Source organism: Anopheles aquasalis, chromosome 2, assembly GCF_943734665.1.
Source record: "Anopheles aquasalis chromosome 2, idAnoAquaMG_Q_19, whole genome shotgun sequence".
In the NCBI taxonomy this organism is placed as follows: Eukaryota; Metazoa; Arthropoda; class Insecta; order Diptera; family Culicidae; genus Anopheles; species Anopheles aquasalis.
The window spans coordinates 12,240,001-12,252,500 of record NC_064877.1 but is presented as its reverse complement, the minus strand read 5'-3'; the positions used below and the strand labels follow the sequence as shown (position 1 = coordinate 12,252,500).

The following is a 12,500-nucleotide window of genomic DNA, read 5'->3' as shown; positions in this document are numbered from 1 at the left end:
AGAGCAAAAAACGATCGAAATTCTTTCGCAAAATGACCACCGATGCTGCTGCTGCTGCTGCTGGTGGTGGGTGTGGTTTTTGGGATATTTAAAACAACCTTAACCGATTGGCGGTCACTTATCACACAGCATTCCTGCGTGCGCGAAAGGAAGGGGCACCCCGCCACCAGCCAACGCACCTCGACTGCATCCCGATGGGATGGGACGGGCATGGTCGGTGACCATGAAGAACCTCGGTCTCTATTAATACCGCCAGTAGCGCGATGACAAGGGCGTCGAATCAAGATAGCACCGCAAACACCTCAACATCACCACCAACACAACTACTGCGAGAGACCAGGCGAGACAAATGTTTGTAAATAATGTTCCGAGAAAGCAGTGGAAGCCGAACGGAACGGACCGGCAAATGGGAGACTCTGGTTCCGGGTGGTCAGAGTGGTGATGACGATGATGGTGCAGGAGCAGCCAGCAAGGCTGCTCGTCTTGTGCAAAGTAAATCACCAGCATCGTCATCGGCATCATCGATGCGATATGGCTTCGGCAAACACCGGTCCTGTGGTGCTACGTGAAAAGCCAATGGCCACACAAGGCTACAAGGATAAACGGTCTCCGTTTCGTTCGGTTGCAACCGACCGGCGATGGTCTAAAGTTTAATTATAATTTCCACAAAAAATCCATCACCGCACGGTGTTACTAGTGTTTGAGTGTGGTTACGATGTGTAAGTTGATGAAGAATAAATTATTTATGTTTTAGAATGAATTTTAATAACTCGAAACTTGTGTAGCTGCGGCTTTGGTGATCAAAGCGAGTAAAACTTAAAACACATTTCCCTCTTGTGTTAAGAGTGATGACTAGCTGCGGAATTTGTAAACTTTTCGTCACATGATTACTAAACGAGCGGCAAATTTATGATTTTATTTATTTAAAGGCAACAGTGGCGACTGACCAAACATCATCAGCATCGTCATCACCCCGGCGTTCAGGCGATAAATAAATCACCGGCCATCAAAAGCACGGGGACACTTTGAAGCACTTTGTTTTACAAACCATTCTGCAGCATCCAAAAGGCTTTCTCGCAGCACCGTCGAGACGTGTTTCAAGAAGCCGCAAGAGAAGTGAAGTGATGTGAAGGATGGTGCGCAAGATTTACGATCGTGCGACGCGCTCTATCGCACTCGAGCACAAACGAATCCGCTCCGATTCACAAAAATTACTTTTCCAAATTGCAAACCCCCCCTCTTCGTGCCCATCTCGTCTAATGTCGACGGCGACGTGGCGGCGTCGCAGTTTCACTGGCCGCATGTCGGTCTACAATCGGATTCCCTGTACTTGTTCCCCGTGAGCAGGAGCGTTGGCTAGTATCCACCATTCATGCCACCGCCGAGCCATAACAATTGGCTGCTGCGACAGTGTCAAGCAGGTTGGTTGAAATGTTATTTTTAAACCGAAACGATCAGTCCCTCTAGGACTCAGGGCAATATCGGATTGCGATTGCGGGGCAGGACATGCCACCGATCCTGCGGCAAGATCATGTGTAGCTCACGCGACGCCTGTCATCGCTGCAGACCTTCTCCTCTTCCTTCACGCTTGACGCGTGACGCACGCGACCGTCGCGCTCCATTTTTGGCGGGATGGTTTGAGCTTTCAGAATCAAATAGCCATGCGAGTGCTAAGGCAACGTGGAGAAGGCATTGTGACGCAGAATGCTACCATCAAGTGGTGGTCCCACCACCACTCGGTTCCCAAAAACGATTCCAAATGACAGTTCCATCAACTTCAAAAGCCCCATCACTGGTCTGTTTGTGACGCACGTAAAATGGAGCCGATTGTGCGTAGGTTGCACCGAGATTAGCCATCAATCCCCCCGCGTTAATCCAGGCCGTTTTGTCGTGCAAACATGCATCGTGCGCTTTGTAGAGAAAGCAACGGTGCGCCACCGCCACGGTACGCTAGTAGATAAGGATGTGATACGAGGTGTGCGCGATAAATCGCGCTACGTGACTTACCTAACAACGAGAGCAATCCGCAGGCCATCCATATGATAAAGCTCACACCAATGGAACCAGTTCTCACCAGTAAACCAGATGGCGACACGAAAATTCCGGACCCTAGACGAATGGTTCGCGACCGCGTGGTAAGAAAGGGGAACGAGAAGCCAAATTAGCATAGAAAAGTCATTGATCTTCGACGCTCACGGTGGCTCATGAAGAGAACATTTGCGGTAGTTTTGTTTGGGAACGGTTACTGATACTCACCTATCATGGTGCCGACAATTAAAGCAACCCCACTGAAGAGTCCCACCCGTCTCTTGAGGTGAATAATGTCGTTCGGCGCTGAGCCCGGCCCCTCCAGCGCGTCCCGCATCCCCCCGGTCCCTGGAAAAAAAGGAAGAAAGAAAACAAACGAGCGAAGCACATCAACATACTACGATCCTTTCTACCGAATCACCGACAGGATGGGAAATAAACTTCAACAACATGAACTGCCCCCGGAGGGAACCGGATTGGTACGACATGTGACCTATTCTCGAGAGCTTTTCGTATTCGTAACCCAGTGGGAGGAGATACTTTCGAATGTTTAGCTATCGTGTTGCCGAATTGAATGCCATCTCGAGAGGCCTCCACATTTAACTCGAAAGGAGATAACTTCATTCAAGGGCAGCTTTTAATGTCCTCATTAGAGACAGTAAGCGAAGCGAAGGAAGCCCACTGACCACTAATTGCATTGATAACATCGCCTCCGAGGGCGTGCACTAATTAGAACTTCCAGCAGTGGGCTTCTCCTTGACCTTAAATGTCCTTTGCCTTTGCTGAGCGAACTCTCCAAAATGCTAATCGCGTCAGAAGAAACCGGATGGCAACGCTGCACCATTAAGCGTCAAGAAGTTGTCACGAAATGATGATAGTTTGGAGGATGTCTTTCCGTTAAGAAAAAGGTTGCTTCTCTGATGAGCACTTACGATCATCGTCGTCCACTTACCTGATGAGTCGGTCTCTGCCGTTTCGGACGTCCCTCGCCCGAGAGTCCCGTTGAGCTGCGTTGTTCCGTTGTCCCCATTGTGGGAATTCCAGTCTGTTTTTGATACATCTCTAATTGATCCACTGTGTCCTGCGTGAATCGAATTGAGAATGAGATTAGTCGTGGCCACTACAAACAAAAAATTCTACATAAATTATGCCGCATGTGTAGCTAATTTAAATGAAACGATTTCTTGGAATCGGCAACTAGTAACCCCGCTGATCACTGGTTATTGTAAAGTTCTCGCGGCACATTTTCAATCGTCACCAATTGAGTGGCAAAACTTTAACGTCCCCCGTCCCTTTGCGATGCTTTAATCGACTTTTACCGACACTACCCCGTTGCCACTGTTGCTACCGAAAAAACGATGAGCAGATGGCGAAGAAATTGGAGCTGATATGCTCCATCGACTACGGCGCCCATTAATTGATGAGCAACGGCAGCAGCAGCACTACAAAGCGGACAATGAACCGGCTACAACCGACTACGATGACGATTGAATGCCCGCACAAGGCGCACGACGAGCGGCGATTCTTCCGAACATCGGCCAGGATTCGTATTCCGTCTGTCTATTTGATTACCATAAATTAGCCGCTTGGCTGGCCGGACCGGCAGACCCATTAACAGCGCCAAACTACCGGCCGGTGGCACAACGAATAGTAACCAAACCGTGAGTGTGCTGTTCAGCTTCCGAACGCCGTCAACAACACTGGCAAACCGAGCGTTGAATAAAAATACGCAAAATGCCATTCCGTCGAGTCACACACCGCAGGTTCACTGCAAAGACCAGATGCGTAACCGTCGCGAGGTGATAATCTGTTTTCGGCGGGTCCGGCCTCCATCCCACGATCATCACTGTTGTTGCCTTGTTGGCCTTGGTCCACATTTCCGCACAATAACACGTCAACAGATTTGTTTTCGCCAGAGAGAGAGGAAAAAAAGAATTCCTTGTAATCGGGAGATCTTTACGATCGCTATTCCGCCTGACAATGCGCACACCATAAAATGGTGTAAATGATGACGATTCCATTCACGGTTGGCTGATTCGGGTTGGTTGGAATTAAGCATAAAAGAAATGATTTCATGATTTCCGGAAGTCGTGGCTTGCTACTGATCTAATGGAGGCGCATCCCACGTAACGCGTAACACTTGTAACGAACGACCTGCCGGTAGCGCCCTCTGTAGTTCGTACGCGATTCATCGTTGGCGTCTCCATCGTTTGCACAAATTTATGTTATTCGAGATTTTTCGAGGAATTTTGAGAGGAGAGTTATCTCAAATTTTCTATTTCACCATAAACATGACATGAAACCGGTTAAAGCGATCGAATATTTGACTTCAACCGTTAACCTTTTCTACCGGTAGCTAACACATAATTAATTGGTAGACGAACGGGATTGCACGGGGGAAAAAAAACCGTCCGAACCGACCGAACCGAAAACCAGACAGTCAGTGTGTGTCCCACTTTGCACTAAAGATAGACTAAAGGCCAACGCTGGTCAGTGGTCGGGATGGCGCTGGCAGGAAAGTCAACGGCCAGCAGGCCAAGCGTTACGTGACGACGACCACCATTCAACCCCACTCGCCATGCGTTGTTATATCATCCTGCTTATCGTGTGCTCCTGGATGAACTGCGACCTCGGCTCGGCTTGGGTGCGACCAGCAACAGGGACAAAAGTAGCGAAAAAGTTCGATAATTTACGCGCTTCTTTATCATTAAGACAGAGGAGACACAAATGGCGCGCGATCTGCGAACTGCGAGGTCGAATCTCTGCCAACACTCAGCAACGCTCGGCGTCGTTCGCGATCATGTTTGTCGTCAACGTTTGGCTTCGTCCGGTTCATGTCATGTCCCTGTCGAATCGATGGTTCATCAATCATCACTCGGTCAGCCTCGTCGCAATACGGGTCGCTTTTCGCTTTCTTCGCTTATCACTTGCTACACCACCTCGCTGTCCCGTTTTTCGCTTGCTTTCCGGATGAAAGCGCCGTTCGGGCTACCACCACCTGCTGCACCAGTGATCAGCATGTATTTGTCGTATGCTTTTGCCTTTTTGTGTATGTGTTTCTGATCGTCTCCTGCTCCGAATGTTGGGTGAGTCGTGTAGTTTGCTATTTTAATCCCTCGTTTCCCCCCTGAGGCACGCTTGCAGCACCGTTTCATCTGCTGCCCATGGCATTTGCGGGACAGCATAACCTGGAGGACACCATTTGGGGGATTTTGGGAATTTGTGGAATCACGACCAGAAACGCACCTGCGAAACCGTTAGTGCAACCCGTAGCTGCGGAAGCTGAAGCCGGCGCGCCAGGCCGCATTCCTCTGGCATCGTGGTCGGTTGCTGCCGAGAAGAGTTGAGAGATTGAAGTGCGCATGGCATGAGCGTTTTGGGGGCGTTTGTCGGCGGATTGCTTTTGAAGAGAGGGAAGGACGTGGAAAAGGGGTGGTGGTGGTGGTGGCGGGAGAAAGAGAAGAAGACTCCGCAAAGACACCTTCTGTTCGCGCGCTCTGTCGCTTTGACTAATTTGCTCAACAACTCTCGCGAACCCCGAAACCGAAGAAGTTGTTGCACTTATGACACAGAGTGACGGGACACAAAACAAATAGACACGCACGCTGCACAGATACACAGTGCAAAATGGCTCGGTTGGTTGACTGATCGAGATCGATTACTAACAGTCCATGCGCTCGCACAACAGTACACTGCCGTCAGTCAATCACACGGGCCCCTTTGATAGTCGCAAGGAAGTGGAACAGGGAATCGATCACAGAAATAACTTCAACTCGAGCTTCACGGGCCAGCTCTTGGTACGATCGTGAACTTCCGTTCGCCCGAAAATCTTGATCTTGCCCGGGCCGGTCTCGGTGTTCAACTGAAAAGCTGCTCCCGCCACGAATTGCGGTTTTATAGATGCCGGCGACCGAATTCTAGTGTCCGCCAGAGATAGGGAAAAGCAGAGAGAGCGAGAGAATGATCGGACGTGCACGAGTGCTCACGATCGTGTGACTGTAATTTCCGAAAATATTTACCACGCGACTCAAAACGTCGAGTGCACGGCGATCGTGCGAGTTGGCGAGGATCCGATGGTTACTACGACAAGCAAAACAGTTACCAACACTACTAGTACATCCGCCAGAGCAGCTCATCACTCTCTCTCTCTCGTGTCTCTCGTGTCTCTCTGGCCAGCAGTGAAAAAGGGGAAGCTGCCAGCAAAAGAACCGTTGCAGCATAAGCACCACACTTGGCGCAGAGCGTGGGCTAGACGCGACCGGATCATGCTAGATCGTTTGCCAGAGCGCGATCAAATCAAAAATAGCCTCGCAGCCATGGCGCCATTTGTTGCTTGCTTGCTTGCTTGCTTGCTGCTCCTGCTCTGCTTCACCGCAACATGACCTAGCGAGTCGATCGTGACCGTAGACGTGCTCGCAGTATGCGACCTCCATCGACCCAACACACCGGCATCCCTCTGTCGTGCGATCAAATGCCGCACAAGGCTTTTAAAAGGCATTTATCACGACGCCGACGACGCATTCACTGCGATCAGTGATACTCCGTCGTGACGTAGATGATTTTGCATAGCGACTATCAACACGCAGCCAAGGGGACGAATGACGATTTCGGACAACCGGTTCACCGGTTGTTTGTTGGTGCACCGTGACCGTGTGGACTTTGCTTGTTAGCTGCAGCGTGTTAATAAGTTAATCGATCAGCATGAGGAGCGTCATCTGCGCTGATCTGCTGCTCTGTTAAGCGCCGTTTCTCGGGTCACCACACCTGCGTTGAGTATTTTTGTTTTTTTTTTGAAGCACTACTGATCACAAATGGGGCGCAGAGTGACGGAGGTATTATCATGTGATACCATCTGTGTCATGTAGAAACGTGCCCTCGGATGATATAAACATTCCTTCTGAGGTATTGTCCAAACAGCAAATCATATCTGCTCAAGATGAACAGTTCCTAATGGCAACTCTTTAATTTAAAGTTTAATCAACTCTCTTCAGAGATGGCCGTTAAATGAATAAATATATAACGATAATAATAGGAATTAGTACACGACGCACCACGTCTATGATATTCCAAATCCCAAAATAAAAGTCCCATTTTATTATCAAAATCAGGAAAACACAGCAGGAAATAATAGCTCATTGATTAAATATCGGTTGCAATCGTGATTGACTAATATGCGGTGCCAAAAACCTGTCTATGTTGACAAATCATATCAAATCAATAGAATAGGATAGTAATTGATAGGTAAAACATTTTGAGGGATGAAGGATAGAGAGACAACACCGCAAGCTAATATTTTAAAAGCGTATAAAGACAGCTTACAGTTTTGTGCATCACAAGCAGTCTTTCTTTTGTATTTTAGACTAATGCCAACGACTAAATATTATTGCAATCGTGCGCACAATAGAACAGGCTGTTGTGGTGAGCATTATGAATTATCTTGTAGCGGGAACAGCGAGTTCATTAAATGCAATTTAAAGAATATAGATTTTCATTTAAAAGTATAATTAAAAAAATCGATCACTGTTTGCTTTAAACCCCTGGAAAGCCCTGGAAACAGAAGTCAAACAAACGGAAACACTGGTCGAAACAAGAGAAAAAAAGGGCCACAATTAAAATTGCCCTTGCTATCCCTCCATCAGCACGCGATCGATTATCGAACCACAGATGGCGTGGCGCAAATGAATCCGTTTTTTTTTTCTTGCTGATAGCTGAGAGAAAGTCGTCCCTCATGGATCGACCATCGACAGTGATACCTGTCAAACCCACTCAACCGTGGGCGGGTTCCGGGTTCACGGGTGCTGGTCCCGTAAATCACCGGAATCGCTTGTGACTGTAGCAAATTGCGTGTTCAAATTGCTTCCAAAAGCCCGGCCCGCTGTCCGGTTCGATAATTGATTCTGTCACCAGAAGAGCGCTACAAGATACCGGACCATCATGCCCAATGGTCAGTTGCAAGCAGCCGAAGGATGGTTCCCCTTCCCACCTCGTGACTTCTACCCCATAATGATGATGATGATGATGATGGTGACTGGTGATGGGATTTTCTTTTCTCACTTTTTTCTTCCCCCCATCGCGAATCCTTTCGCTCAGTTGCACTCCTCCATCAACAGACACCTTCTGGGATACCGCCTTGCACAAATGTCAACGTGCCTTTCATCGTGCGACTGCTCGCCAATAGAAACCGGTTCGTACGAGTTCACCGGAGGGGGGGGGGGGGGGAGGGGTGACCTTTTGCCAACCGCGTGGTATGCCAGGGCACAAATGACGCGATTCCACGCCGCATCATCGTTGCCGGTTGGCGCCAACAGCAACCGTAAGGACATCAGGAAAGGGGAGGAAAGCAATGAAACTAATCACGTTACACCTTTCGCTCGATTGACTTACCGCACCCACCCCTCAGGTGCTGAAGTGCACGCAAAGATCCTTTTCCTTTTCTCTCTCTCTATCACTCTCTCAAAAGTTAGGCCCAAAACACACCTTGACCTAAAGATTTTGTGCCATTCCCCAAGTGGATATTTACGTGCTTGATATAATGAATCAACAAAGCACCTGTGAGCGGCCGGAAACGGCAACACAAAAAAAAACAGACAAGAAGCTCGCATCACATTCCATCAAACGACTGTATGATAGAGCAATGGTCCAAGAGATAGAGAGAGAGCGAGAGCGAGAGCGGCAGAGAGAAAGTGAGATAGCGATCGGGGCATTTCCTTTTACAATTTTCTTTTTCATTTCCTTCACGATGGTCCCCAGCATGGCGTTGCTGCTTCCGTCACGAACACGATCGGACATCCTCACAACATACCCTGCCGCACAGGGCGTCCTGTCTCACCTCCCCTCGTCGGTCGAACAATTGGTTCGTTCGTGCGTGCGCCTTCTATTTTCGGAACCTCGTGACCCACAGCACATCCTGCATCATCACCAGCATCACCCCCAGCTCGCCCCGCCACGTACCACATGACCATCGGCATCCTTCAGCACCACCAACACCACAAAGGGCCGTACAGCTTGCTCGGTGTGTTTATTCATGTGAAAAGATAAGAACAAACACGCTCCGCACGGTCACACGACGAGTGGAGTCGATGGAAGGGGGTGAATACTATCCCCATATCGTGCCGTACAGAGTATCTCTCGATACAATGAATGTTGGCTTGTCTGTCGAATTCCGAGAGTTTAAGTTTGTTGCAAAACCTCAAACACTTCACCAAAGGCATATCCGTCATGGGAATTGGCGGAACGGATTGAAGTCGGTGCCGGGTTTTGCGTATTACTTTGCGCAACCTTCCGAGTTCTTTGGTTCTGTAGTTTGTCTACACAGCATCATCGGTATCACGATCATTCGTAGCAGCAGCAACACCAGGAACAGCATCCGAGAAGCGCTATCCCCATTAAATCGCTAATGAAGAGGACGCGCCGTTGTCGCGTGAACAAACGGGACCGCTTGTTGGCTCAAGGTTCACACTCGGTGGCCAGACGAGTGACAGAAAGTACAAGCCAAAGGATCGCAAATATTTGTTGTCTCGTCTCGTGCCTTCCCCAAACTGCACTCCCCTGCTCTTCAGCGCTTCAGCACCCCTTGATTTTGGATGTCCCGGTCTGTTCGTGTCACGTTTCTGCCAGGAATAATTATAAAATAAATCTATCATCCGGCTGCGGGATCCCAGAAGGGCACTGCTGTGGAAAGGAGGAGGCCCAGATATAATACACCTAGGGCCCGGATAGCCATGGCAACTGGTCGGTGTCGCTGGTGGTCAGTTGGACACAGCTGCCCATCTGCAGCACTCAAACGGTAATTGGTGGGGAGGCGCGCGTTCTCTCTTTCGAATTCCTGCCCATTCCGGCCCTATTTGGAGCGTTGAAAGGCACATTTTTGGCACATTTGGCAACACGAAATTCGCACTATTAATAGCGGACGGAGCCGCGCAGGGACAATTAAAAAGATGAGCTGTTGATTGTTGTCTGCCATTTTTTCCCCGGTAGGAGAGGGAATGGGGGACAGATCACGTGGTTATCTTTCCCATTTTTATCTCGCAAAAACCGATAACCAACGTTTTAACGAACGTTTCTCTTTGTAATGCCGGTACAGACTGAGAATTTGGCCTGCATTCGACAAGAAACAATGAAAGTCAATATGGCTTGCTGGCTCATAACTGTCTGATTGATTTACGATCCATATTGCGTCGCTGACCCGTGAAACTGATACCCTCGCTAATGAATATTTCTTTTGTGATTCTTTTATAAATAAACACTGCTAGAGCTAGCGGAAAAATAAGGTTAAATAGACTGAGTGCAGACAGGAATTGCGTTGCAAGAATCGCTCATCCTTCAGTAAACGTTTCCATCCATCAATTCATCCTAATCCAGTCTTATCCGGCATCAATTCCGGTGAGAAGAACAATAAGAAACAGCCAGTAGCTTCGTTAATTGCTGCGATGAATAAAAAAGCGCCGGCACGAGTGGCTTCGAGTGGTGCTTTTAAGAGCCGTACTTCCGCCGCTGTTAACATACAATTTCCATCCAAGCCGTCCCACGAAACCGGCTACACAAACATTCCCTCGGAGGTCAGCATCGGGTCACGCAAAAAAAAAACGGGACATACGCAGCAGGAAACGGCTACTCCCCGATAAACCCTTGGGTATAGTCTCAACGAACGGGCGGTTACAATTCCAGCGCGTTCCAGTGAGAGTGAGCAGACCGGCGGACCTAACCGGTTAGAACCGAGCCATCCGAGAACCGGCATCCGGTTCAGTGTCCTTGAAGCGTTGAAGCCCCGAAACCCGAAGCGCCGATCGAACGCCATCCACCACGAACATCCCACGTTCTGGGGCTTGGTGGCTGGGGCTGGCACGCACGCCACCAACCACGTGGAACCGCGTGAAACCGGCAAAAGAAGGGAGCGACCGCGACGAGTGGAGTGGCGAAGAGTTTCCAGCGAGATCGCGTCCACCGATAACATCGCCACGCGTTCAGCGCAGACGCAGAGAGAGAGAGAGAGCGAGAGAAAGTTGGTGAGCGCTGGGAAAACTGCTGCACTCACGAGTGAAAAGCCGACGCCATCGCATCCCTCCCAGCCGCTGGACACACGCGAATGCCGCCAGGTGGTTCTCGTTAGCGCTAAAATGGAGGCGCCATCGTCAACCCTCGACGAACCATAGGCAGCGGCCAGCGGTCCGGCGTTGGTTTTGTGTAGAAAGTAATTGGATTTGGGCACCGCACGGTGAACGCGTCGCCAGTGGAGGCACACGACAGTTACATCGTTTATACTGATGCAATTGCATGATTACAAAAAGGAGCGGAAAAAATAGCAAAGAACAGCAATTAATGGGAATGTTATTATAAGGGCACAAACGATGAGACCATTGATCTTATGGTCATTGTTTGCACTGATTGTTCATGATGCTGCTATAGAAGCATAGTAGCTAAATGAAACCTCAATACCTCCATCACTCATCAGCTGATTCCGATCAGGGAAATTTATCTTCGAATCTGCTTCGAAGAAACCATTCCGGTTCCAACTAAATTAAAGCATAAATTACACAATTCCTTCCCCCATCGGTCTGAAAGAAGCACCACACGCCTCACTCCGTGAGCCATAAATCCGCGACATCTTAATTGGATTACCCATTTTCGCAAACCACACCCCGTCCCGTCGCATAGCCCTTAACCGCCGTTGTGCAGTTCACAATCCGTGCGACAATTAAATTATGCCGCTGGTTTAACGACGGTTCCCAGTGTCCCTCGCACATGATTTCGCGTGCGAGCCATGGTGTGGCTCACCCAATTCATTTTTACGGTTGATTTAGAAATTATTGCACCCACAGGCGACAGTCGATGAGCGAAGCATGAGAGCATACATCAAAATATGACTGGTTAACAGGTTGCATTTATATTGATTAACTTTCAGTATTAATTGGTAATAGTATAAGCATTGGAGAGAATCTAGCGTGCATATATCAGCACCAATCATCAACCATCATCATACGCACACTACGGACGGACCAACCTTGGATGGGGAGCTGTCGAGTTTAGCATGCGCACTGTGCGACTTGCGTTTTCCGACCATTTTTTTGCTATTTTAAAACTCTCGATACGATATTTATGTGACCGCGCGTCACTCGCTGTACCACCTAGCAAACGATCGAAGGGAAAAATAGCTTGAAAATGAATCATAGATAGAAGCGTGAGCATGTGTGATGCAGAGCAAGCAAGCGAATGCTGGAACGCTGCTACCATGACGACATTACGGGAGGGGCGATGATGTAGTTTTACATTCACAAAATGAGCAACCGGGACATTTTAGAAAAAAAACGGAAATGATGAAACGGATGATGCAGCTCTTACGAAAAACGCGAAATGGAATTGCATTTCCGTAAAAAGTGGGCAAGAGACGGGTAATAAAATGTCACTCCAACATCAAGTTGGCATGGCTTGCCAAAAACCCGTTGCTTGGCCGTTAACGTCATGTCCTTGTCATT

At 48.8% G+C, this 12,500-nt stretch overlaps 1 protein-coding gene across 2 annotated transcripts in view; it reads right to left on the bottom strand.

Moving 5' to 3' along the window:
• The window catches only part of LOC126569200 (b(0,+)-type amino acid transporter 1), a 22,183-nt gene that overhangs the window by 7,370 nt on the left and 2,313 nt on the right, over window positions 1–12,500 (bottom strand). The window contains exons 1-4 of one of the 2 annotated variants that reach the window (XM_050226136.1): window positions 5,275–5,876; window positions 2,981–3,109; window positions 2,257–2,376; window positions 2,008–2,109 (exon numbers count right to left, since the gene is read on the bottom strand). In XM_050226136.1, coding sequence (XP_050082093.1) covers window positions 2,008–2,109; window positions 2,257–2,376; window positions 2,981–3,109; window positions 5,275–5,392 — 469 coding nt within the window. In that variant the 5' untranslated portion in view covers window positions 5,393–5,876. Of the gene's footprint in view, window positions 1–2,007; window positions 2,110–2,256; window positions 2,377–2,980; window positions 3,110–5,274; window positions 5,877–12,500 lie in introns of those variants that run through there. The other variant, XM_050226137.1, reaches the window with a different exon arrangement.